General features: G+C 46.2%; 1 protein-coding gene across 10 annotated transcripts in view; it reads left to right on the top strand.

Annotated features, from left to right (window-relative positions):
* Positions 1-27,869, top strand: part of Arhgap17 (Rho GTPase activating protein 17) — an 89,419-nt gene that overhangs the window by 36,710 nt on the left and 24,840 nt on the right. For 9 of the 10 annotated variants that reach the window (XM_039089209.2, XM_039089216.2, NM_022244.2 and 6 more), the window contains exons 2-12: positions 2,553-2,592; positions 6,306-6,410; positions 9,852-9,925; positions 11,485-11,596; positions 11,815-11,891; positions 14,567-14,678; positions 17,706-17,774; positions 17,931-18,012; positions 23,319-23,446; positions 24,657-24,768; positions 25,294-25,375. In XM_039089209.2, the coding sequence (XP_038945137.1) occupies positions 2,553-2,592; positions 6,306-6,410; positions 9,852-9,925; positions 11,485-11,596; positions 11,815-11,891; positions 14,567-14,678; positions 17,706-17,774; positions 17,931-18,012; positions 23,319-23,446; positions 24,657-24,768; positions 25,294-25,375 (993 nt within the window). Of the gene's footprint in view, positions 1-2,552; positions 2,593-6,305; positions 6,411-9,851; positions 9,926-11,484; positions 11,597-11,814; positions 11,892-14,566; positions 14,679-17,705; positions 17,775-17,930; positions 18,013-23,318; positions 23,447-24,656; positions 24,769-25,293; positions 25,376-27,869 lie in introns of those variants that run through there. The other variant, XM_039089217.2, reaches the window with a different exon arrangement.

Below are 27,869 nucleotides of genomic sequence, written 5' to 3'. Positions count from 1 at the left end.
CTGCACACAGCCAGTTCTCCTGGACCTGCTAAAGTGTGCCTTGGCGCTGCCTCTTGTGCCCACAGTGGGACCGTAGAACAAGTTCCCTCTGCTGGTTATGTGTTAGGTTTCCCTGCTGTAAGCCGACAGCTTTGCTCTTCACTTTTATTCTCTTCCCTTAGACTTGTGAGAATGTTTGCTAGGCCAAGGGACTGAGCAGCTTCAGAATTGAAGTGGGTTCACACAGAAGCTTACAAGGTCCTGTGCGGATTTCTGGGCCCTGATTAGACAAGAAACAAAAGGTTATACAATCCAGGATGGCCCTTCACTAGAGGAGGGTTGTGGCTGTTGGTGAGGGCATGAGGTATGAGGTGCTTCCATGGGTCTGTGAGTCTCTCGTGAGGAAGTTCAGGCTTCCTTCTGGAGTGTGAGTTTCATCTCCTGGTCAGTGGGCCCCTGCCACACTTCCCTGGCTGGCATGATTACCAGTGTTGGCTACTCAAGGTAAGACTCAGAGGGCACGTATCTGCTGCTGTGGAATTCCCTCACAGAGTTTAGAGCTCTACTTCTGTGCAATGGGACCTTGGCTCTCCTGGCCTCTGCTCCTCTGGCCTGGGGAGGCCTGGTCTGTGTTGACCTGCAGAATCTGGTAAGCAAGCCACTCCTCTAGGCATCTCCAGTTTAACTGGGGCACTATGTGGCACCTGGTGCTGGCATCTTGTGTAACAATGCCCATTTTGATAACCATGCCACCTCTGTAAGTGTAGGTTGGGGGGCTCAACACTTCTCTCCCTTGCCTACAGGTGGCGCTGCTCTGGGTGGGGTGTCCAGGTTATTCTAAGGGTCCCCCTCATATTTTGGCTAAACAGCTTTTTCTTCTCTTGTATTAGTTTAGGCCTAAGATTATGCAGCCCTGCATTCTACCATAGTTTGTTAAAAAAAATCATTTCTTCTAGGTGTGTGGCACACACCTTTAGGCTCAGTATATTTGGGAGGCAGAGGCAGGTGGATTTCTGAATTGAGGCCACTGTGGTCTACAGAGTGAGTTACAGGCCAGATAGTGTTACATGATGAGATCTTGTCTTCAGGAGGGCCTCAGGTTTCTAGTCCGTTTGGGCCTCTCCTAACTATTCGGCTTTTCTCTCTCCTTAAAACTCTCCTTGTTCATTTTTAATGGAAATTTGGTAGGTTAGGTATCACAAACAGCTTCTCAAATCACTAGTTAACCACAAGTCCAAAATAACACTTTAGACTTTAGTAATTTGGGGTTTTATATGTCAATAAGCAGCCCTATGAACTGCAGAGAAAAGCATTCTCCGCTTGTGACAAGTACTTGGCACTTGAGGACAGGGTGGCTTGTGAGATGGCTTAGTGGGTAAAGTGCTTGCCATGAGATTGTGAGGGACAGACCTCAGGTCCCCAGCACTCAGATGAAAAAGCAGGTAAATATGGTGGCCTGACATGGGGTCCTCAGCACAAGATGGCTAGATTAGTTGGGTTGGTAAGCTCTGGCTTCAAGTGGCAGTCACTGCTTCAGGATATAAGATAGAGAACAATTGAGGAAGACACCAGGCATCAACCTCTAGGTTTCACATGCATATCTACCTACACACATGTAGGTGTACACATGAGCTTTCACACACTTGGAAACGTACACACATGCATAAACACGCATACACATGCACACACTGTATCCATGTCTAGCAATTAAGGAAGAAAGGGTTTTTGGGCTGCTGGCTCCAGAGGTTTTGGTCCATGGTTGCTTGGCTGTGTCACTTTGAGCCTGTTGTTGCACAGAATGTCATGGGAAAACAGCAAACAAGCCAGGTCACTTCATGGTCCGAAACCACAGAGACAGGAAATCTTAACTCAGAGTGTGCCAGATGACCTATCTTTTTCAACTAGGCCCAATCTATTAAATGGCCACCTTCCTAATAATGGCAAACACCCTTAGCAATTAGGTCTCTGGGCAGTTTTCTTCAGCTTTGGACACCAGCAGCCTATACATATGTGCCCTGCTTCCAATAGCTGGCTACATTCTGGTCTCTATGAAGTTCAGCAAATCTAGTAAAGTTGATCTAAGCATTGCAGAGAGAAAGCTGGGAAATGCCTTCCTTTCCATTTGAAATTAAAGAAAGGAATGCTTTCTACTGTGACGAGGTGTCTACGTTTCACAGATTTAGGACCAGTTTTTCTCCATAGGTCTGGCTGTGGAAATTTAACTGATCATTTTAGGTTCTGAAGTTAAGTCTACAGAAAGGAGTTGTTTCTCAAAGCGTGGCCTGGGTACACCTCTGTAAGTTAGGATTGTACTCCATACACACAGAGTCGGTCTAGAATGCTGTGTGGCTAGCACTGGAGAAAGACTGTGGGTGGTCCTCGGCAGCAGGCTCCAGCCACATCTTGTGTTGGTTGTCGTTCAGCCTGTTTGTTTTCCTTTGGTTTTGCTTACATTGCCCTGTGATAAAAATTTCTTCCTGCCTGTTTTGTTAAAAATCCCATTAACCATTTTTAAGATTCACAGATTACTTTTTCTACATGGCTAATTCTGAACTTCATTTTTTTCCCCATAGAGCTGAGAAGACAGAAGTCCTCAGTGAAGATCTGCTACAGGTAACAAAATACATTTTCCCCCTGACTAAGGATCCCATCCCAATCTCCATGCATGCTGGGCATGTGCTCTATGACAGGGCCTTACTGTATTGTCCAGGCTGGCCTCAAACTCATTCTGTAGTCCTTCCAAACCTTGAACTCAACAGTCCTACTGCTTTAGCCTCCCCTGAGTTGGAATTGTGTACCTGTGCCTCTCATGTCTTAAAATAATTTCTTTAAAGATGTGGAGTGAAAACAAATGATTTAAGTCTGGGGCTGGTGGCAACTCTGGTAAAGCGCCATCTACCATACACACACAAGCCCTGGGTTCAGACCCCAGCACCAGAGACCACTAAGGGCAGACATGGGCCCTGGGGTGAAACAGACACAGGAGACTTGGAGCTTGTGAGCCATTTCACTTCCTCTTTCCTGGGTGGAACAGCATAACTGAATTAGCATGGGTTTTTGTGGGGAAAGAGACGCATGGAGTGGGGTTGTGAAAGGAAGGGGATCTGAAACTTTCTGTCATGTTATGGAGTACAGATGGTGCTACTCTTGCTCTCAAGTGCCAGGTGTTGGGATGGGTAGGGCCCGGTCACAGACTCGGGGCAGGCTAGCACTCTGATACACTGCTGGGATACTGCCCTTGAGACTGCAGGACAGGTCCTGCCCATTGCTTAGAAGCCCCAGTGGCTCCAACCTAAAGCTCTCTCTCCTGCTCATGCTCTTTCTTCACAACTCTGGCCTGCTTGGGTCTTTAGAAGCTTAGGCCATAGTAACATAGCAGATGTACCACAGCCAACCAGAGGCCTGGGACACTCTGTGTCCTCACTTCAGACCTTCCTTCCGTTTCCTGCCAGGACACTTTGGCCAGGGCTACTCTGTTCATCTGTCAAGACGTTTCCCTGACTTTGGTCTTGGAGAAGACAGTGGAGCCTTTATATGTTTCATTTCTGTTCACATCTCCACCCACTGCAAAAGGCTGAGGGAGGGTGAAGCCCAGCTGCATGGAGTCTTTGTTAAGCAGTATGTCCTGCCTGCCTGCCTTGTGCTTCCTTAACCTATACAGCAGTCTGGCTAATGAAGTGTGGCTCTGAAGACCAAGAGTTTGGCCCTACGAGTCTATCCATTCCTTCCTGTGGAGAAAGGAGCTGGCATAAGTCAGAAAAGAGTTTCCCTCCATCATAGCCTGTCAAACATCCTGAATTGTGTCAGCCACCTGCACTGACAGATTCATTCTAGATATCCTCATACTAACAGTACAGTGTTGGAATTTAGCTTGCACACATCCTTTTGATAACATCTTTATTTGTTTATTTGCTTACTGTTGTGCTGAAAACCACAGGCCTTTGCACAAAGTAGGAAAGTGGTCTGCCCCGAGCATCAGTCCAGCCTCATCTCTTCTTGGTTATTTGCAGTGCCCAACTCGATGTTTGTGCTGTGTGCATAGTCCTCATGCTGGGCTGTTTAGGGAACAGCAATGAGAACTCTGCACATGGTCTTACAGAAGTTTTCTTTTGAAGGTTTTTGGTCCATGGTTGGCTAAATGTTACAGATGTCCAAATCCATCCATGGATCTGGGGACTGGGTCTGGGGGTTGTTTTGGGTTTTGGTTCTAGTGCTGGGGATTGAACCAAGAGCAATCTAAGATCTCTTCTGCTTTGAGCCACACCTACAGTCTAGTATTTTTTTTTAAAAAAACTTTTTTTTTTAAAGGTAGGCAGATTCTAAGTTCAAGGCCAGCCTACAAAACAAAGATCTGTGTACATTCTTGGCCCTTGTTAGTTCAGGGCACTTGTTTAAGTCCACTTCCTTCCTGAAGTGCTGTTTGTGCACTTTAGCTCCAGCTCGGTTTTCATGTTTTCGTGCTGTCTTGCCACAGTACTTACATCATCACATTTAACCCTTGATGTTCTGAGGCGAGACCCTTGTAGTTGGAGAAGAGCTGTCTTCATTGTCTGTGGGGTGTGAAAGCTTTGTCCCCTCTGGAATACCCTACTTTGATAATACAGACCTTTCTTTGCTGTCTTCATAACTGCCACAGGTATTTACACAATCAATCAATCTCTCTCTCTCTCTCTCTCTCTCTCTCTCTCTCTCTCTTCTGCTGTTTTTAACTTGAAGGAAAAGAACAACAACAACAAAACCCTCCAAAATAGTAGGTTCTGGTGCTAACTCTACTGCCAGGGCTGACCCTGTGGCCTAGGATTAAGTTAATCCCCCAGTGCCTCAGTTTCCACTAGACTCCAGTGAAGTTGCTGGCATTTTCTGCCCCATGGGGAGAGACTAATGAAGGCGGGCTAATGAGGGAATGGACAAAATTGTGGTGCATCTTGACAATGGAGCCTGAGAGACAGGTTTGTTTCAAGCTGCTCTGATCACCACTACAGGCCACCAGGTTTGTGTTGCTGGCCTGTCTCTGAGGTGACACTACCTTCTCTGATCTCTTTCTGCCAGAGCTGCCTTTTATTTTAATGGCATAGTGTTGCACCAGGAGACTGTGAACTGCAGCAGATGGAGACCAGAATGTCTTCTCTGTTGCTTTTCTAATATCTGGCACAGAAGAGTACTCAGTACTTGTCTAACATAGTCAAGAGACCTGTGGCAGATAGTGAGCCAGGCCCTTGGGGGACCAGTGAACCAGACAGACAGGGCTCTTGCCCTCATGGAGTTGGTGTGTTGATGAGAAGTTCCGGGATTCTGGGTGTCATTTGCTCTTAAGGCATCCAGAGACTGTTAGTTTTCTAATGCTCTGCCATGTGGCCACTGTAGATGGGGTGCTATGGCATGTGCTCCTGAGTGTCAGCCTGCCTGCGGGTCATAGTCTGGTGACTGGGGTGTGGGTCTGAAGAGACGCTCCCTGTGTCCAGGTACCTTTGAGAAACAGGCACAAAGCAACTAGGGGCCACAACGCATTCTGTTTTGATTTTGCTGATTTCTCATTAAAATGGAAAGCATCCCTGAGGACTGGCTCTCACTCTGCATGAGTCATCAGAACTCACATTTTTGGCATTCCTTCCTGTAACAAGCAGCCCTCTTTGCCATAAACAGCTATATTCCAGCAGTCTTATTTTGAGAGGCTATTCAGGATGTGTGGGTTCCTAGGCCAGTGTTCCCTACTGCTAGGTATCCATTTTGCTGTGGGGGCCTCATTAAAAGAGAAACAAAAACCTACCCCAAACTTAATATGGAAGAAGGTTTTTATACTGATTCTGTTTTGGCTGTGCCACCTGGATTTTGGGTCTATTGCCCTGTGTGTGGAAGACCCAATTATCTGTGCTTCTGCTGTCCCTATTGACTTGTCCCCCGTGGCAGTAGGTAGGAGTTGGTTTGATTGGACTAGAGCTTTGCTGGTGCTCTAACTGCCACTACTTGGCCTCATAAATGTAGACACAATTGTCCCTTAACCTAAACAGATTCAGCTTTGGAGGCTAGCTGTGTGCTTTCCTGGAGATGACATCTTGGGGCGTGGGGTGCTACTTACATCTAGTACGTAGAGGCCAGAGATGCCACTAAACACACACCACAGTGTACAGGACAACCTCCTGCAACCCAGGACCATTGTGTGTCAGCAGTAAGAACTGTGGTATGAATAGGAGCTGTCTGTCAACACCCAAGAGCTGAGAATTTTCATTGCAGCTTGCTTTTCCTACCTCCATGCACACACCACACATGGAGAAAGCTGAATTTCTTTCTAAGGCCTGAAAATTGCTCTTTTGTCTCTGCGTTGACAGATTGAACGTCGACTGGACACTGTGCGGTCAATGTGCCACCATTCACATAAGCGTTTGATAGCCTGCTTCCAAGGTCAGCATGGCACCGATGCTGAGAGGAGACATGTGAGTATCAGATTCGCCTCAGAGCCATATTACAGCGGCAGTTCAGTAGCACGTCATGAAGCTAGTTAGGGTTGCTGCTTTGATAATCACCAGACACCGAAGAAGGACGGGCTAGTATGCAAATAACTGTGTCACCCTTTGAGTTTCCCACAGTTAATTACAGGTACCTGACCACAAAGTTCTCCCTCTATTTTGTAATAGTTAGGATTCTGCAGTTGTGTAAATCTAGTGGGCATTTGCATACACCTGTGTGTCCTGGAATGCTTGCTTTGGTCTGTCCCTCAGAGACAGATGTCATTGGTTCTGTCCCCACTGTTCTTGTTCTAGCCCGGCTTCTGCTCTGCTGACCTTTCACCTTTATCTCGGTCCTCCTGTAGCTGTCTTGCTGGTTAGCCCTGTGTTTCTCATTGTGGGTGTCTTTAAAATTCCTCACCCCTGCCTCATCCCTCCCTTCTCCTCAAGGTGAGACCTGCTTATCATAAATACCTGAGCTGTCTGAGCTGTCATCTTGTTTCCTTTCTGAACCACATTTCCTGTCTCTAAGTTTCCATCCTTTCTAGTCAGTTTTCCGTCTGTTTGTCAGAGTCATTGCCAAAGTGGGAAACTGCATATTCTGTGGTGCTGCTGGCAGAGCTGGACACCAGAGGTGCCCCAAAAGCTGATGGGACCTCTTAAGGGGCTCTGCTGGTTGCCAGGGCCTGGAATACACTTAGCATGATTTAAACTCTTTGTATTCCAATCCCTTTTTGCCTCAGCAGGGTTCTTTGTTCCTTCCTCTCATTCCCACTGGGTCCAGCCACATAATACCCAATGGTCCCTAAATATAATACTGGCAGCCATGTCCTGTTGTTTTTGATGTCTGCTTTGAGATAAACTGCCACACCTCTTCATTAAAAACAAACTGAATTTTTATCAAATACCTACTGTGCTTGAGCGCTCGAGATATAAGAGTGCTTGTGTCCTGGTTGTGTGAGGGGTGCCACTAGTGGATAATTATAAAATGGCATGGTGAATAAAACATGCATAGGGTGGGCTGTGAGAACAGAGAGCAAAGTCAGGTGGGCTTCCTGAGGGCTCAGTGCCTGACCTGTAGACTGGAGAGTGGCTGGTGGAGGGAACGTGCCAGCAGTAGGAGCAAGGAGCTTCATCCTAGTTTCTGCAATGTTTGATGACTTAGATTTCCCCTAAAACCTCAAGCAAATGTGCCAAAGAAAAGACTCTGAGGAGAGACATGACAGTGTTGCCATGACAGTGTTGAGAACGATTAGGAGTCCTCAGGAGAGCATATAACAGGCGGAGGCAGGCTCCAGGAAACACGAGTAGAGCTCCCGAGGGAGCAGCAGTAGCTCCACCACCTGGGAGGAAGCAAGAAAGGGTGGGAAGAGAGCTGGAGCAGCAGCCTCCTCAGCTCAGAGCCTCCGTGTACATAGCAGAGCCCGTGAAGTAGGCCTTTAAGAGCTCAGCTGGCCTTCTGTGTAGTTGGCACATATGTCACCAGTGAAGAGCTTTTCAGTTCCTCCTGATGATGGATGGTAGAGCTGTTCACCCCTGGAAAGCTGGGTCTTTCTTTCCTTGTGGAGGGAATTTCAGTGTGGCTAGATACATCTTTGTTAATGAGCTCATTTGTTCAGCAGACTTCCCTTGTTTATGTATGCCTGGAAACAGGGTCAAGGCTATTGAGTCAGGTACTGATTAAAATAGGTTCTTGGTGATTTTCCCTCAGGGACTCATGGAGTTCTAGAATTGCATGACGTCTGGCTCTCTGGATTGCTATGTGTATCTTACATTTCATCTCTTTGAAAGGAGCTCACCTAAACTGTGACTTATCCTCAGTTATGCTCAGAGCTTTCTGTTGTGAAAGCATGGCAGCCAGCTGTGGTCTCCTTCTGGGTGCTGGGAATGAAACCCAGGTCCTCTGGAAGAGTAGCAAGTGCTTTTAACTGCTGAGCCATCTCTCCAGCCTCATGGATAACTTTAATTCAGAATGTACAAAAGAACATGAGCATAGTTTGTTCCAGACCCCATCCCTCCTCCTGAGCCACCACTGTTGGTACTTTCCTGGATAGAAGTCCTCCAAGTGGCACAAGCCAGTGCATGCAGGGAAGTTAGATGATAGGTGGTGTCTGACATAAGTGCCCTTTTCACTGGGGAGGCAAATGACATGGCTTTTCAGAAGGAAAGCATCACGCTTTCATTAGCAGCGTCATCTTCATTAGAAGCATCCTCCTTGTTACTTTCCAGGCCTCTTCAGCGTGCACTCTGAGGTGATGCCAGCCAGTGGTGTACAGGGGCTCACTAGTGTTGCTCATTTGTACCAAGGTCTGCACTTCCGCGCCAGTCACTTCACCTCTGCGTCTGAGTTCCCTGGTTAGATGATCCTGTTGATGATTAAGAACAAATCTCTGATAGGAAAAGGATTAGTTTCATGCTTAAAACACCACAAAACTTGTTTAGATATTTTTAGGTATTTAAAACTATATTTTAAGATTATAGCCAAATCAAGACCCAAGTTAAGAATGTTCTAGCCAACATTTTGCAGTTGAGCATTTTATTACAGTTATTTATGATATGTAAAGAGCAAGGTCTATGCATGAAACATAATCTGAAACTCTGGAATCCAGAGGCTGAGGCTCTAGCTTTCATAGAGTGTTGGCCTGGCATGCACCAAGCTCCAGTTTCAGTCCCCAACATCACACAGACTGAGTGTGACAGTACCTGCCCATAATTCTAGCACTCTGGGATGTGGAAACAGTAAAGTCACCCATGATTGCAAATGGTGAGTCAAGGCCAGCTTGGGACACATGAGATGGCTCATGGCTGCCAAGATGGCTCAGCTGGTAAAGGTGCTTCCTTCACGCTTGATAACCTGAGTTCAATTCCAGAAGCCAACAGGGTAGACGGAGAGAATTGACCCATAAGTTGTCCTCTGGCTTCTACCTTTGCACTGGTATAGGCACCCCCACCCAAGTAAATGGATTATTTTTAATAATTTTAAATTTTAATTAAAAAATAAAACAAAATCTGAAATCCAAAATGGTCTGAAATCAGAAACTTTTTGAACACAGACTTTGGACCATTATACATTTTGGATTTTCAAGTTAGGGATTCTCAGCCAGTAAAGACAGTGTACCTATTCCAAAGTCTTAAAAACCTGAAACACTAGTCCCAAGATTTCAGACAAGCATACTCAGTCTCTGTTCACCTGATTAATTAGTAACAGCAGCAGCAGCAGCTGCTGGACCCCGGTAAGCACACCCCAAGTGGGAGCATGCCCCTATGTGTGAGGCATCTGAAGTTAATTTAGTTAAAGGACAGCCACAGGGGCAATCCTCTTCCTGGTACAGATTGCCTGGAGGGCAAGGTACCCAGAATGACCTGAAGCAGACAGTGAGAATGACTGGGAAACCACACATAAGAAGCCACCTTGTCTTTGCCTTCTAGAAAAAGCTTCCTCTGACAGCTCTCGCCCAGAACATGCAGGAAGCTTCAGCCCAGCTGGAAGAGTCTCTCTTGGGGTAAGTGGTGCTTCTGGAGAGCCCTCGGCCTGGAGCCCGGGGGAGGTGGGCAGCCACTGTAGCAGTTGGAAGCATGTACTGAAGGCTCTTTCGTCAGGGAGCAGCTTAGACCTTGGGGAGGGATACCTCAGGGCTGTGATGCTGGGAAGGAACTACTCTACTAGGAGCTTAGCCAAGCACAAGGCTCAGTCATGTTCTCCATGCTTGAACATGAACGTGTACCTCCCCATGCCAGTGGGTAGGCTCACAGTTAGTACTGGCCAGTCCCAGTCCTTCAGTGTCACTACAAGTGTGGCCACCAAAGCATGGAAGGTGGTGTTCTCAAATGAATACATTTCCTAAATTATGTGGCTTATTTGGTGTTGTTTTAACTTAAAAGTGTCAAGCCTACTTTATTTTCTTTTTAAATATATTTTTATTTTAATTGACCCATAAATAATTGTATATTAATTAGTCTAAGATATGATGCATAATAATTGTATCTAGGTAACTGGAATGCTTGTCACACACACACACACACACAAAGTTTTTTGCTTTGAAACCCATACAGGTTTCCATCTTTGTTTCCTTGTACTAATGTTATTTTCCTCAATGACATCACAGCAGTGATGCTGTGTACAAGCCATTGCTGAATGCTAAGTATTAGCTCTCTTAGCCTTCAAAACAACCGAGGCAGTAGGCAGGATACATGCTCATGTTCTTTAGCACACAAGGAAAAGGTAAGGAGCTGCCTGAGAGCACACGGCTGCAGAGCACAGACTGTAAGCAAACTCTCCAGCTTAGGTCTGACAGGACAGCCACCCCTCAGCACACCACACCCTTTCCATGGAGGGCTGGAGGGACACAGTGGAAAAGAAGGGCAGAAGGGTGGGCAAAGCCCGTGGAGTCACGCATTCGCGCTTGTATTTGGGGTTACATCAGCTGTGTGTTTAAGGAAAATAAGAAGGAAGAATGATGTTCAGTAGCACAGTGCTCATGGCATGTAGTGTTAGTCAGCTGCCTCGTCTGCTGTCAAGTACCCTGTTTTTATGGTGCTGGGGAGGAACCCACATTGGTACATGGTAACCTTTGGATTGTCCGTGTTGACTTTGGAGGTAGCACCTCTAAGGCTAGACTCACGAGGATACAAAACCACGTGTAAGGAGTGACCTTGGCACATGTTAAGATTTTTCAGGGTATTTTGAGAACACTCTTCTCACCTAACTTGAGAACCTAATTCTTGTTTAAGTTATGATCTCACTGTTCACACTTTATTTCCACCCACGTTAAGTACATGCCAGAGACAGTTGGTTCCTCCTTCCCTTCAGCCTCCTGTTTGCAGGTTGGAACCCAGAACCTCATGCACTCTAGGCAGGAACTACATCCGTAAACCACCTGTCTCCATTCATTTCACCTTTAAAGCCCAATCCGGGCTTGTATTTTAGGTGATAGCACACATGCAAAACAGTGTAAAGGTTTTCTTGGGTAGCGCTCTGCTGTATCCATTATGGCAGAATGTAGCCTCATGGCAGCTCGGTTTAACCAGTGCATGGCTATTGTTTGCTGTCTTATCCCTGAAGGAAGATGCTGGAAACCTGTGGGGATGCTGAGAATCAGCTGGCTTTTGAACTCTCTCAGCATGAGGTCTTTGTGGAGAAGGAGATCATGGACCCTCTCTACGGCATAGCGGAGGTGGGTGCTCGTGCTGCCCGCCCGGCCTGGCAGAAGTCAGTCCGTAGTCGGCTAGTGTGTTCCTGTGTAATGGTAATCCGCGGCTTTAATGTAGACCGATTCGGGGAAATGAGGGAAGTCTGTGTCTAAAAGAAAACTTTTGTAAAGAAGTAATTGCTCTCTGAAGAATCTGGCTAAAATCTCCAGGTTTATCTGTGTGATCTGTCTTTTCCTTCCAGGTGGAGATTCCCAACATCCAAAAGCAAAGGAAACAGCTTGCTAGATTGGTGCTGGACTGGGATTCAGTCAGAGCAAGGTAAGGTGGTGGTGAGAGAGTAGTGAGGAATTACAGCAGAATTTGTGTTACTCCTAGGAAAATGTATTACTAGGAGAAGGATGGGTCTAACAGTTCTCAAAACACTGGAGTTGAGGGATGATAGATCTATGGTCTTACCAGCTTATGAGAGTCTCACCACCACGTCTTAAACCCTCCATGGTCAAGAAAGGGAAGGACTCATGAACTCAGAAGAATCAGGACCATGGCTGTTGATCCATTCAAGGAATGTTATAGTGGAGCACCTGTGACCCAGGCAGGCCTGCCGCCCCACAGCTCTGCCCTTATTTTAGCCATAATTTACATGCTTTATCCTGTCGTACATGGAAACAGAAACAGAGAGGACCTATAGCCCAGTCCTTTCTCGAGTGCATCATAGTGGCCAACACACTCTGATAAAGGCCAGGCAGTGAATATGTTTAACTTGTGCTCCAGATTTGCTCAACATAACCCACCTCACTCTGCTGTCACAGCACAAAGCAGATGTGGTCCAAGGTAAGCATTTGCCTGTCATGCAGAGAGAGAACCTAGATCCCTTCCCAGTACTGCAACAGTATGAATTAGTAGATGGAGAGAGCCATAGTCAGTGTATGCATGCTCCATTGAAAACTTAGATATAAACCCAGTCTTGGTGAGTTTTTCTGGGACCGTGGCTCTGTGGGGTGAGACAGTCTCTGCCAGAGTGCCTTGAAGAGGAACCCCTACTCTGGAGCACATGTTTCTGGCGCTGCTGTGTTTCTTCTGTTTCTCAGACACCGCTGAACCATCTCTCCATCATCACACACCACAGGGGTGTGGGCGAAGGAGAAAACATGTCAGCCCATTAAATGTATAAATCGGCTGCTCAGTATTCGGTGTAACTGTCTGGTTTAAGAAATGACAAGAGGTACAGTCGTCAAGCCAGTGTGACGTGGCATGCCAGGCGTCGATCTTCGTGCACTATTTGACTCTCCCACTGATCCCTCTCTGTCTCCTCCTCTTTATTTTCAGCAAATACTGCTTGCTTCCCACTTAGTGCAGAGCTCCCTTGCAGTCAGCTGGAAAGGCCAGGATGGAGCTGGTACAAACACCTTGTGCTTCTGTGAAGAGAACTGTTTCACAGACAGGCTGGGACCCCACATGCTGGCTGTATGATTTACTCCATCCCCTAGAGATAGCAGGTGCTGGGACTAGTACTCTGACAGAGGCTTCTGCTGTGTCCTTGTCATGTATACATGTGTGTCTACAACCCTGCATGACAGGCAGACCAGGGAGTATGCCCTAATACGTGCATTTTTGCTTGGAAGAAGAATGTGTACCAGTTAATTTGGTGAGGTCATGTGTGTCCCTCACTGTGCTTGGCTAAGGAAAATACAGATGTTTATCAGGCATCAGCATCTCAAACAGAGGCTATCCAACATGGACTCTTACTGTATGTCTGCTGTCACACTTGCTTAGTTGACCGAGGTGGGTGTTAGAGACTGCAGTGGTCGCATGCTCATGTGCTTGTTCTTGTTCCTGTGGCTCTGCTCTCCTTGAAGGAAGATGGTACCTAATGCAGTGAGTACCTGTTATGTGTGCACTGTAGAGGACTGTGCCTATCCCCTCCTTTTTGGTTGTGAGATGGGGTCATACATACACCTCTAGCTGTCCTGGAAGTCACTATGCACATCAAGGTGGCCTCAGACTCACGGAGATCGGCCTGCCTCTGCCTCCTGAATGCTGGGAGTAAAGGTGTGCGCTGCCGTGCTCACCTGCTTGCCTCCTCTTTTACTCCCTGTCCTAGTACTACAGGGTAGACAGTATTTATTCATCAGCTTCACCTAACGTGAGACAACCTAGGCGGTGATTAGTCTCCCAAGTCACACAGCTACAGAAGATGGAACTGCTCTTCACACAAATGTCACACTCCAAATTCTGTGCTCTCCTCAAACTCAGCACTGGCTGTTTGCTTCATGGGAAACATTCTGTGTATCACACTGGGAGTGGGGAGTGAGGAAAGATGGCAATTGTGGGGCAGGGAACAGGTTGCTAGTGTGTGTTTTCATGCTGTGTCTGCATAGTATCTATGTTTAGATTTTCAATGAGGCCAGTCATCTGTATTCAAACTGAAGCATATTTGAAAACCAAAAATAATGTTACAGATCCATTACTCTCATCTGCCCCACCACTGTTGCTATGTGTATCTGAAATGTTTCCATAGTTGCAGTGAAGTTCTAGCTTTTACTGCTAGAAGCAGTCCCAGGTCTCAAGGGGTAGAAAGGTGCATCAGGAGCAGGGACGTGTTCTCAGAGTATAGCGAACATTCCAGATCAAGTCAGGAGGAGGGTGCTTCTTGGCAAGGATTTCCTGATTGAACCCTGAAATACAGTTTCCCCAGAGGTTCCATTGTGTCCCAGCAGTGGTGTTTGCATGACACAAAGTGTGCTTGGTTATGCTACCCCCAGTCCTACAGGAGTCCTGCCTTGTGGAGACACTGGTAGTTCAATTCTAGAGCCTGAGCATAAGGGGTTTTGTTTTGTTTTGTTTTGTTTTGTTTTGTTTTTTTAAAAAAAGGCCTCCTGGGAATCAGCTCCCATCCCAAGGGAGTCAGGCTGCAGGAAGGAGCTCTCTCCAGTCCTGAATCCTGGTTGAATTTTTGTAGCTCCTCTCAGTCTGGCTCTTCCTTTGTTTTGCAGATGGAACCAAGCACACAAGTCTTCAGGAACCAACTTTCAGGGACTTCCATCTAAAATAGATACCCTAAAGGAAGAGATGGATGAAGCTGGAAATAAAGTCGAGCAGTGCAAGGTGGGAATCCCCTGTCTGGGTACACTTTGAGCCATCTGCTGTTTTCTGTAAGATGGGTATAAGGTCTGTTATAAATTCATCAGTGTTTTTCCTACTTCATATCAGAATATTATGAGTGATACTGAAAAATAGTTTTGTTTTGTTTTTTTTCTTTTTTTCAGAGCTGGGGACCGAACCCAGGGCCTTGTGCTTGCTAGGCAAGCGCTCTACCACTGAGCTAAATCCCCAACCCCGAAAAATAGTTTTATTTTCTAATTCTATAGATTATTTTACAATAAAAAAATAACAGTTTTAAAAATCCAAGTGGGGTCTGAATGCATATTGCTCTTACAGAGGACCCACATTGGTTGGCTCACAACCACTTGAAGCTCAAGCTTTAGACAATTTAAACACCCTCTTCTGGCCTCTGCAGGCACCTGCACTCAAATGTTCATATCATGCACAACACATTCATATACATGCACCTAAGAACAACTAAAATAAATTTACAGAATGCAAATGGGAAGTTTAAAGAGAACTCAACTGGGCATAAAGTTGTAACTAAAATGATATGACAGGACTGGAGAGATGGCTCAGCAGTTAAGAGCACTGACTGCTCTTCCAGAGGTCCTGAGTTCAATTCCCAGCAACCACATGGTGGCTCACAACCATCCGTAATGAGATCTGATGCTCTCATGTGGTGTGCATGAAGACAGAGCAGTTTAATAGTATAGGTGTTCTAATGATAAACATGGCATCTATTATATTGTATAGTAAATTGGTCATATTTACTTTAGTAACGAAAGGTTTTGTTATTTGGGTTTGGTTGTGGGCTTTTTTTTTTTTTTTTTTTTGAAACAGGGTCTTGTTATTGTAGCCCTGGTTATCCTAGAACTTATCTCTGCCTGGCTCTTAATCCCAAATGCTAATATTAAAATCATACTCTACCATGCCAGGCAGGATTTTTTTTTAAGTTTCTACAACAGTTGGTTTATGAATTCCATACTGATTAGATGATTGAATGGTATTATTCTCCTCAGGTCTAGCCGGGTAAATAGATGGACACTTATCAAATGCTTTGAAATGTGGTTAAGAAACAAGTTCTTTGTGAATTGTAGGAGCTTCAACTTTTTTTCCTGATGATCCTTGTTTTTTCCAAAACTGTTCTTTTCCTCCTAGATGTGTTGGGCCTCTTTTGGTTTTTTCAGGCCGCATTACAATCCCTCCTTTTCGATAGCAATTGATGCTTTCTAAGCTGTTGTTGAATACTGAATACAATAGGTAAAAAGGGAAACATACCTCACAGAGGTGTATCGTAGTTTTTGTGTTCATAAAGGATGATGTTCAGCTTAGTAGGCACAGTGCTGGCTTGGGATGCACAGAGCTCTGGGCCCAGTCCCAGAACCACACAGGCTGGGGTAGTAATGCTAGCACTTGAGAGCTGGAAAGCAAGGGGGTCAGAAGTTCAAGGGCACCATTGGCTACAGGCTTGAGATGACTGTAGCTACATGAGACTAACTCAGAGAAAGAGACAAGCAAAGTATGGAAAAGTCATATTTAAATGACACTAGCAGGGTCTGGAGAGTGGCTCAGCAGTTTAGAGTATTAACTGTACCTCCAGAGGACCCATGTTCAAATCCCAGCACATGCATGGCAAATCACAACTGCCTGTAACTCCAAGATCTGACTGACATCCTCACACATACATGCAGGCAAAACACCAATGCACATAAAAATAAATAAGTAAAAAATTGTTAGAAATGAGTAATTGGGGGGCTGGAGGGATGGCTCAGCGGTTAAGAGCACCCAACTGCTCTTCCAGAGGTCCTGAGTTCAATTCCCAGCAACCACATGGTGGCTCACAACCATCTGTAAAGAGATCCGATACCCTCTTCTGGTGTATCTGAAAACAGCTACAGTGTACTTATATATAATAAATGAATAAATCTTTAAAAAAAATGAGTAATCGACACTAGCAGTTTGGTATGTTTAGAGTGGCATATGTCTACAAACACAACCAAAGGGAGGCATTTGTCTCTGGGAACTGGGGCAAGTGTCTCACAGACAGAATCTTCTTTCCTACACTCAGCCCACTCTGCATTGCTCAGTTCTTTCCATGTACTGATGAATGAACTTACTGTAATCTTCCCCTTTGTTGGCATATAATTCCTTAGAAACACTGTCCTTAAGTGGGCTGGGCCTTTAATCCCAGCTCTCCAGAGGCAAAGGAGGGTGAGTTTGAGGCCAGCCTGATCTACAGCTGAGCTACATAGTGAGATCCTGTCTCCAAAAAGGAAAAAAAGGAAAAGAAAAAAAGGAAGAAAGACACACTATGCACAGTGGGTTTGTAGCTCTCCCTTAACTCCACAAGTTCCATGCTTAACAGTTTTTTGACCCTCGAATGTACACAACCCACATATCCCAGCACGTTGGATGGCCCAGGTTGTCCCCAGCTTTAGTCCGTGTTTCGTATTTGACTGTTCATTATTTTTTCCCCTCATTTTGTTAGGAACAGTGTGAGAGCTTAGGAAACCTACTTTCTTGTTTTCTCATTTATTCTAAATGGATATTAGTTGCTCCTAATGTGCATTTCTGAATAAGTCCTCATATTACTTGATGGTGCCTCCTTCTCCTTTCTTTTTTGGTATGTGTGGGGAGGTCAGTGGACACCCTTGCGTGTTGGTCCTTCCCTTCCACTTTGTCTGAGGCAGGTTCTGTTGTTTACCACTGTGTAGCCAAAGCGAGGTGGTCCACAAGCTTCCAGAGTCTTCTGTCTGGGCTACCGTCTCGCAGTAGGAGTGCTGGACTTACAGATGTATGCACCATGCTCAGTTGCCCTCAAATCCTTATCTTTGTGAGGCAAGGGCCTGTCTACTGGGCCATGTCCCTGTCAGGGAGGGGGGAAAGCTTTCTGCTTCAGTGCACAGTTGTCACTTGGTCACCAGGCATTTCACCTGTGGCTTTTGTCATCCCTTTCATTTGACCTGAGAAATCCCAGAGGTTGTTCTCAGGCACTACTTTCACAATGATGATGCATCTTCTCCCCAGGATCAACTTGCAGCAGACATGTACAACTTCATGGCCAAAGAAGGGGAATACGGCAAGTTCTTTGTGACGGTAAGCACCTTCCCTTGACTGAATGCTGACACGTTATAAAAGTTGAACCATTTAAGCCTTTTTGAAAGAGTTCATTTTTAGTTTTGCTCAACCACTGTGTCTGTGTCCATCCAATGCTAACGTTACTTTTGTTTTTGAATGTGGGTCTGTTCTCAGTTATTAGAAGCCCAAGCAGATTACCATAGAAAAGCATTAGCAGTCTTAGAAAAGGCCCTTCCCGAAATGCGCGCCCATCAAGGTAATGTAACCCACGTGTCTCTTGACGCCTCCTCTTGCACTGCCCCCCTGCCCTGTTCTCTTACCCTGGCTCCTTTGCATGCCTTTCCTTGGGACGAAGCCTCTCTGCTTAGCATTTCTCAGTATAATTTCATCTTTCTTGCTGCATTCTCTAATTTCTTCCAAACTCAAATTAACACACTAATGGAGCATCGCACTTCTGACACCTTCCATTGAAGAAAAACAGCCTCTCTGCTTCTTCCACAGGTTTGAAAATCTCTGCCATCTCATTACCCTTTCCAGTCGGTTCCATAGGGAGCATCCATCTGTTCTAGAGAAAGTGTTCCAGACTTACCAAGGAAGAGTATGATAGCCCAGCCCTTGATGCCACATCAGTCACTGAGATAGCTCACAAGGCCGTGGCAGCCTCTCTCTAACCTTCCGTGTTTACAGTCCCTGCTCTTACCAGCTCTTCTGAAGCACATAACCCTTTGTCCACCAGTGCTGTTTACTTTTAAGTTGGATGTTTAAAGCCTGCACCCAGTCTCAGCTCTTGCTATTGCTTCTCTGTGATTTACCATTAGAATAGTTATCAGCAGATGTGGGCAGAAGCTGTTGATCCTGTCATCTTTGAGTTGGACTGCATTTGTCCCTTGGTGTCTGTGAGGGGTTGGCTCTCTAGAACAAAAGTTCCAGACTTCCAAATCCCTTATGTAAAGCAGAATAGTGTTTGTCAACACCTTCCACACATGCACCCTTTAACCTCTAAACGACTTATAATGTCTATTATAGCTCAAGTACTTAATAAAGAACGTTGTTAGCTTGCATTATTTTGGAAATAATAACAAGAAAATGAAGGTCTCTACATATTCGGTACAGATCAGCCTTTTCCAGTTTCTTTTTCTTTCTCTTTTTCCCTGTAGTAGGCAAGTGGAAGGCAAATGCTCTGTATACCCACAACCTTTCCAGATACTTTTAGTCTGCAATTGTTGACTGACGGCCCTCAGAGAGCTGAGAGTTGACTGTGCATTTGCTTGGTGCATAGACACTTGGAGCTTACATTCTCTGTGGAGCATTGGGTTTGTAAAGCAAGAGGATCTGATCAGGTGCTGATAGTGGCAAGGGGGCAAATGCATGTGTTCACCACTGTGTGGGTAGCTGGTCCTCTAGAGAATTCCATGTCTGCCCCTAAGGTTTAGGAAGCCCCAATGAGTGCCTGGATGCCTAGATGCATTGCACTAGAGGGTGAGAGCTCCCCCGGCCTGACTGAGTGGATCGGGTCTTGAGCAGTGGCAGGTGCAGTGCAGGGTCTCAGTCCTGGGCCATCCTTTGTATGACAGGCTGCATGACCTTGTTTCCTGACTCCCCCACTGTCCCAGTTCCTGGAGGATACACTGTGTCAGCAGCAACTGCTCATCTTCCCAAGGGACAGACTACTGCTGTCAAGTTCAGAGCATTGAGAATGTGTGTTTGATATGTCCACTGCTGGTTGGGCCCTGTATGGGTAAGATGCAGATGTCATTCTAGTCTTTGAATGGTGAGAGCTATGTTGGGAAGAGTTGAATATTAACATAAGCAAGAAATTGGATTTCTTAGTCACCCTCATTCAGTGTTCTTCCCCAGAGAAACAGAAAGTTGTGGGTGGGAGCAGAGGAGAGTCTAGTCTGGAAGAGGGAGTGCTGGGATGTGAGGAGCATGGCTCTGTCCCAGGCCAAGTCCTCTCTGGCTGCAGGCTGTCTCCCTGACCTCCACCCATCTGTGTACTTAACCTCTCTTTAGCCCTGCTTTCTGTGGTAGCCGTTTCTCGGAAAGTCTGAACATATCAGAAAAATACATACAATGGGGTCCTCCTGTTCCCATGCGTGGGTGACTGCAGTCCCTTCAGTCAGCTAGTGGCTGTTCAGCCCTTCCTGCCCTGAACTCAAGCTCGTCTCATCTTGGCTTCCTCCATTTTCTGAGGGATGCTGAATCAATTTTCACCTTCTCATCTACCTTTCTATCCTTAGCTCTTTGCAGTTTTGCTTCTGTGCCCACTCAACTATTAAAGAAAATTACAGTTCCCCAAGGACAGCAACCTGTTTTTCCAAATCTTGGTATTGGACACAACCCAGGCAATCACTCTGCTGAAGCTCTTTCCCTCATTCAGTCTCCTTCACAGTTAGGATTGCACGTCTTTGATTCATTCCCCTCAGCAGTCAGCATTTTCTGAGGTCCGTCCTCACTCCTCTGCTCCCCTCCCTCCCTGCCTCATCCCTTTTGTCTAGAAATCCCCCTTCCTGACACCTTCCCCAGCCCCAACAGCACTGCACCATAAGCATCAGTTGGTTCCCTGGATCTGGGCTTCCTTGCCCTTGACAGACGCCAGACAGTATGAGAGGCCGCCTGCCCCAGCTGCCTTTCCCTCCTTGTCTTCCAGTGATTCCTTTCTTCACAGGGAACCTAGAAGCCAGCACTCTGTCTTCCTACATCCCTGTGGCTAGGTTGTGGGTAGTTGGCACTGAGCTCCACTGCCCTTCTATCCCACCAGCCCCCTGCCTCTTGCTGGTCCCAGCCAACTCCCTCACTTGTGCTTGTTTGCTTCCTGATTTGAGGAGCCTTCTCTAACCACTGCTGCCAGCACTGAGTACTTTGTCTCTGAATTGCTGTCACATTGATGGTCTATACCAGAAGTCGCAAACAGCCATAGCTCATTCAAATTTTTTTTTAAAATTAGTTGCCACCATTGAAAAACAGCCCTGACCTCTGGCTTCTCTTGGGCATTTCAAAGATCTCAGCATAGCATACTTTCCCCTGTGGAAATCTCCACCCAGCTCTCAGAGTGCTGCAACCTGAGGCTCTCCAGCCTGGCCCACAGACGTGTTCTACCTAAACTGTGTTTGCGACCCTTGTCTATACCATTGATCGCCACATCTTAGCAATATGCCCTGTCTCTGTAATGGCCATTATGTGTATGTGTGTGTGTGCATGTGTGTATGTATGTGTCTCTGTGTGTGTGTGTGTGTGTGTGTGTGTGTGTGTGTGTGTGTGTGTCCACCACAGTCCAAATTGCTCTTATTGTGAAAGTGGGGAGTCCTTAAGAGTTTTGTGTTCCTGCTATGTGTACTTGACACATATAGGCCTGTTGCTTGAAGGCGGCAGCTCTTAAGCTGGAACTGTCTAGGCCGGAAACTCTCAAGTGTTTCCTCTGTGGTTATCACTTCATAGTGGTAAGCCATATTCTGCTTGGTGTTTACTAGAACATTCCAAGACTGCAGTATGGTCATCTCTCAGTGATATGGGAGCCTCAGTTCATGTTATCTCATAGGAAAGTGAGAGGCATGAAAAGCTTAAACAGAAGTTTATTTAGAAGACAAGAACTACAAAGAGAAATTGCAATGGGCTGCCCCAAAGGCCTCACAGTGGGCCCTGTGTCCTTGGCTTTCAAGTCCTCATAAGTGTTTATGAGGTAGTAGGTACATATTTATGGGGAAAGATGGCCCTTTTCTTATCCCAAATCCTAGTGGACTAGATCTTCCTTTTAGTGTTCTTTGTGTGGTCCTCTGGTCAGGTTCACAGAGGGGTAGAGATGAAGGCCCTTTATTGGTGCATGAGTGTAGGGAGATGTCCCACCCTCCTAGTGTTCAGTGTAGCCGTAAAAACCCCTGTGTAACTTCAAGGGCATTTCACCACGGGGCATTCTGCCTGGTAAGACATAGCCACCAAACTGCTGTTGTAGTTTTCTTGGTTATCTCACATCTAACTCCCTTTGAGATTATTCAAAGTCTATGATTGAACTCATAATTGTCAAGATATTTTGCTGTTTTAAACATTAAGATCTCTTTTTAGCATGAGGGCTGGACCATGGTTTTACAGTAGACTGCACAGACAGGAAACAGGACTTGGGTAGGGTATTAGGCTTCTTCCTCCCAACTTGTGTCTATCTTCTGTTCGACATCAGCATCTCAGGGTTGGACATGTTGTAGAGGCAATTAGGTGCCCACTCAAGTGCCTCCAGTGCGTCCACGAAGAGAATGGTCACCGCCATTTTGAGCCTGGCTGACCATCATTGCTTTAGGTAAAATGGACAGAGTGGTCTAAGTAAGATCCAGCCTTCAGAGAACTGTTACAGATCTGTCTTGTGGAACAGGACAGATCCTTCTGATAGTTTTCTGTTAGAAAGTTCCTTGGGCCGAGGACCAGGCCAAGGGTGAAGAGCCAAGAGCTGCAGATCCCAAGGTCTGTGTTTCTGTCCACTGTCTTCCACCCTACACCTTTCTGTCACCTTTCCTTACTCCCTCTTGCTGTCATTTTAAACTGTTCATTATTTTTGGCCTGTGAATCTGTGACATTTTGTTTGTCTCTCCCTTCCTCTCTGAATGGGTGCGCAGGGAGGTGAGGGAGGGAGGTATCACTGGACAGCTCTATCCAGATCCAGCCCTCCAATAGCAGTGTGATCAGGCTGCGGAGATGTATCTTCTGCTTTAGCTGAACAGGATCGTGTACTCGTTTTTGTGTACCTCCCAGGTAACACTAGATCTCTGTTATATCCACAGACAGACAGATAGACAGACAGACAGACAGACAGACAGACAGACCAGCCAAGCAACTCATTATCTAATGTAGCGTGTCCATGTTCCAAATTCTTTCCAACTCATTTATTGTACACATTTCTGCTGAGCTGCCTCAGAAGTGTGGTGTGTAAACAGGGCCTGTGACCTAAATGTCATAAGAAACACCGTTGCCACATTCAGCACAGCCTTTACCCTAAGCTACTTGGGAACCCCAGATACCTCAGTTTTTCTACTTAGGGTTTTTTTTTTTTTTTTTAGTTGGATAGGCTAATGGGCAGTATTGCGTGGCACCTGCCTTGTGTTCACATTGTCCTCTTTTGGTCTTGACACCCCTGCTTGGAATGCCAAGGATGTTCTGGCTTTTGTGTGATGGAATTTTTTTCTTGTCCTCTACCCATGAGGCAGTGCTTCTTTGCATGACTAGAGTATGTTTCTTTTCAGTAAAACCAATGTGCTCAGATGTAGCCTGCATTTTAATGCAAGGCCTCTGTCTCCACATGTGTTGGTAGTCATCCAAGGCCATCATCAGCATCAACCTTGGGCAAGCTGAGCCATGTGGCATGCTTAGGGCCTCTATCGACCCGTGATTGTCCCAGACTGACATGTCCATGCTTCCATAGTTGCTAAATGACAAAAGCTCACCAAATGTCTGGGTTTTTCTCTTCTCCCTGAGCCTCAGCCACCCTCAGTCTTCTAGGGAGTCCTTGGGTGCTATGGAAAGGAAATGTCCAGAATTCATGAGGTGGCCAAAGGTCTTACCAACTATTTACTGCTCTAGATAAATGGGCAGAGAAGCCAGCCTTCGGTACACCTCTGGAGGAACACCTGAAGAGGAGTGGACGTGAGATCGCTCTCCCTATTGAGGCCTGCGTCATGTTGTTACTGGAGACTGGCATGAAGGAGGAGGTGAGGAAGGTGTACCCTAGGTTCTCCCTGCCAAATCCTGTTACCCTCCTCTGTCCACATCACCACCCTCACACACTTTCATTTAACAGCTACTGTGGAGGTATAGACCAGTGGCTTTCAATCCTTTGTTCGTCATGATCCACATTTTCCAATGAGTCTACGGACCTTTATTCAGTAAATAAAGTGGGACCTCAGAACAGTAGGCACTTGTTCTGCTTGCAGTGTACTCTGACCTCTAACCATCCTGTCTCTTTCCTTTCAAGCTCTGTTTATGATTTGGGACAATGCTCTGGTGGCCAAGAATGTCCATGATCTCTTGTTCATGACAGCCTTGAATTGTGTGTGCTGTGCAGTGGTCTTAATGGGTACATTTATGTATTATATAAGATCCATACCAAAAATACCCACTTGAACCAAGCAGGGCCGCTCTTAGTCCTCCTTACATAGAGGTAAGCATGCAGGGAGTTCATGCCAAGACAGATCTAGACAAAATGCCATAGTCTTTATACTTTAAAGAGTCTTTTGTTACTGTCTCATGCATACAGAAGAACAGGGAGCTCTGTAGATGAACAGCACAGCAAGTTTTCACAGATAAAATTTTGGTATCTAATCTAGCCCAAATCAAGAACATCTGGAAACTCTCATGTTGGCTTCCGGTGCCCAAACTCAACTTTTAATAGTTGCAGTGCATGCTTCTCTACTGGGGCTACTCTTGCTTTCCAGGAGAGCAGTGGCACTATTTGTAGTCACTAGCACTGTCACCACCCCCTCCTCACACCCAGTGAAGAGTCACTGGGTGTATAAAGTGTTAAGAAGTCTGCTGGTTTATTGCTGAAGCCTAAGTCTCCTAAATTCTGGCCTGCTCTCCTTTATATACTTGGCTCTCTTGGTTGGTTCTCTGTGTGTTCACATTTAATCAGTAAAAGTGACATGCAGTATGGTCTACTTTCCCTTCAATGCCAGGTTTTTAAAATAACTAAATTTATAAAATACGTGTAGTCAATACTCTGTGCTATGAAAAAAAAAGCTTTCAATAGATCAAGGACTAGTACTAAGGTCTGTGTCCTGCTGGCCGCCATACACTAGCTGCACATGCACTCTTCATGCCTTGGAATGGGGCTCTGAGATGGTCAGTGTAACTCTCACAAGCAAGATGAAGTTCCCTAGGGTGAGACAGCTCTGACTAGCTACTGGCATTTCGTTTCTTTAGGGCCTTTTTCGGATCGGAGCTGGAGCCTCCAAGTTGAAGAAGCTGAAAGCTGCTCTCGACTGCTCCACGTCTCACCTGGATGAGTTCTATTCAGACCCCCATGCTGTCGCAGGTGAGCTCCAAGCGCTTGGCCAACCTGGCTGTCCTCCGTGGTGAGCAGTCCTAGCTCAAGTCACCAGCTGTCATTTGAGCAGTGAGAGGTCAAATGGAAGACTCCCCTGATTAAGTGTCCTAACACACATACGTGTGCACACGTGTGTGTGCCTGTCTCCTCTCTCTGAGTTCTCCTCTCCCCCTCACTCCCTGTTATTAAGCAAAGGAGAAGATATTTATTGGCACATGTATTTATTGTGGAAATTACTGGAAATCTTCCTTCCTGTCACACTATGACTTGTCTGCCTGGAGAAATGATATACGTTAATAGAATTACCTTAAAGCTACTTTTATTTTCCATTGCTCTCTCCGTGTATTTTTTTCAAGAAACTTAATTTCTTTTCTGAGGTTTCATTCTCTGAAGCATGGCTCCCGATCATTATTTGTTCTGTGCTGCTTGGAAGACTGTATGTGAGATACTTCATTTGTAAGCCGATGCAGCTTCTGGCCCTACTACATACTCAGAGTGTGTTCATGGTTTCAGGTGCTTTAAAGTCCTATTTGCGGGAACTGCCTGAGCCCTTAATGACTTTCAGTCTGTATGAAGAGTGGACACAAGTTGCAAGGTAAGTTTAAAGTGTTGAGAGTGTGAACAATGTAACACTGCCCCACTTGTAAATAACTACTCTCAGGAATCCTAAGACAGTGAGCTAGCATGGGTAAGGATATGTGCTGTTCTCCCTTTATCCAGAGTGAGCATGCTCAGTATTGTTAACATAGAAAGCAGGTGTGGCTTCACCCACTTTAGTGAAATGACTAGTTCAAATCCCACTGTGGGATACGTGCTGCTGCCTGGGGGCTCAGCTGTTCAGCAGTATGACGGGAGCCTTACTCGAAGTAATAGTGTTTTCCCAGTGTCCACTGTGGCTAGAGTGAGCACATTGCCCCACCCCCACCTGCCGGGTTTTTTTTCCAATTTATTTATTGATTTGTTTATATCCCAAATGTTGCACACACACTTATGCGCACGCGCGCGCGCACACACACACACACACACACACACACACACACACACACACACACGCTGGCACATCAAATCTGCCAGATTAGATGTATCCTCTACCTCTGAGACTAGAAGGGCAGCCATGGAGACTGAGCTGCCTATCTGCTGTGTATTTGCCTGGGGCCTTGTTCCAACCCAAGCATGTTCTTTGGTTGGTGGCTCAGATTTTGAAAGCTACCAGGGTCCAGGTTTGTTGACTCTGTTGGTCTTCTGTGGAGTTCCCTTCTACTTCTGAGCCTTCAATTCTTTCCCCAACTCTTCCTTAGATGTCTCTGACCTCCTTAGGTTTCTGTTTCTGTCCACTGCCGGGTGGAGTCACTCAGAGGACAGTTATGCTGGGCAGCTGCAAGCATAACAGAGTATCATTAATAATGTCAGGGATTGCCGTTTGCCCATGGGATAGGTTTTGTGTTGGGCCAGTTATTGGTTGGCCTTCCCTTCAGGCTCTGCTCCATCCCTGCATTTCTTTTAGATGGAACAAATTTTGGGTTCAAAGTTAGTGGGTGGGTTGGTGTCCCTATGCTTCCACTGGGGTCCTGCCTCTGGCTGTAGGAGGTGGCTTCTTCAGGCTCCATGTCCCTACTGTTAGGCATCTCAGCTAAGGTCACCTGCCTTGACTCCTAGGAGCCTCCCCTACCCCAGGTCTCTGGGGCTTCCTAAAGATTCTCCCCTACTTCCCCCCTAGGCAGCTACAGATTTCCATCCATTCTCCTGTCTCTCCCCTCGCCTGATCCTGTCTTTCTACTTTCTTGCCTCTCCTCTATACCCACCCACCCCCACCTCCACCCCCCACCCCCCAGGTCCTCCCTCCCTGTGCCTCCTGTGATTATTTTGTTTTCCCTTCTAAATGTTATTCAAAAATCCTTGCTTCATTCTTAACAAGCATCAAGCATCCAGAACAGGCATGTGTTCCTGTTCCTTCATTATGCAGATACAGAGCTGGGAGCTAGACCAAGCAATCCTCAGAGCTGGTGTCCAGATGGAGACTGGTCTTCCAAAGGCTCTGCCCATTGTTTGATCTTTTCATATTGCCTCTCCCTCCCCCATAGCTTCCACATGTCCAGTAGCAGGACAGTGTGTGTCAAATACTATCTGCTTCTCCTTGGCCAGTCCAACGATCTCTGTGTTACCTCTTCACTTTCTCTCTTAATTGTCTAATTCTTCAATCCTAGGGAAGAAAGAAATCCTGCCCTTCCCCTTTAGCTCACCCTTTGTGGGGATCATGGTGCTGCCTCAGGGATCTGCAGTCACTATAGACTGAGAGACTTTCTCCCTGGTAGGTGGTGAGGTTTTAAGTTCAAGGACAAGTTCTCATGCTGTCCTGGGACCAAGTTAAATGAATCAAGAATCAGCATCAGTGGAATATCTTGTGTAGAGCAGCCTCCAGTATCCTCCGGATTCCTAGACTCTAGACGTATTGCTTAAGGTGGAGGCGTGTGCTGACGGCAGACAGGTCCTATAGTTGAGAAATGTCCCCACGGGCCTCCATCCTCTTGGCTTGGTGGCTGGCCTCTGAGGTGTAATCAGCTGCCCCTCTGTTCTGCAGCACATCAGCATTCGTGGGCAGCTGCTTCACTCTGTGTGGAGGACAGAGTTGCCACTTGGTGGGTTCTTTTCTTTCCATCTCCTGTTTATGGGGGGTTGTGCATCAAAGCTGTATAGAAACAGAGCTCTTGTAACTGCTCCACACAGAATTAGCTTAATTCTTAGCTCAAACAGCAAGAAAGACCTGTGGTCCAGGTCCCTGGGAGCTTGACAGCTGATCTATGAGAGGCTGTCTTTATGTTAAGGAAAGCTAGGCCTCATAAAGCCCCTAATTAATATCCGGATTCCTAAACAGAATTTTTAGTGGCATCTTCTGTGCTGAGCTTGGGGCATGTTCACAGTGTTCTGCCTCAAGCCTTGTGCTCATTCAACAGAATCAACATTAGATGAAATGAAATACCTGCTCCTTGTCAGTGTGTGGAACTGGGATTTGACTCCAAGCCTACAGTGATGAGTGCTAACTTCCAGTTTTGAAAACAGCCAAGTGCCACTGTTGATAAAGAGCATGTGTT

Source organism: Rattus norvegicus, chromosome 1, assembly GCF_036323735.1.
Source record: "Rattus norvegicus strain BN/NHsdMcwi chromosome 1, GRCr8, whole genome shotgun sequence".
In the NCBI taxonomy this organism is placed as follows: Eukaryota; Metazoa; Chordata; class Mammalia; order Rodentia; family Muridae; genus Rattus; species Rattus norvegicus.
The sequence above is the reverse complement of the archived record's forward strand: the minus strand, read 5'-3'. Positions and strand labels throughout refer to the sequence as shown.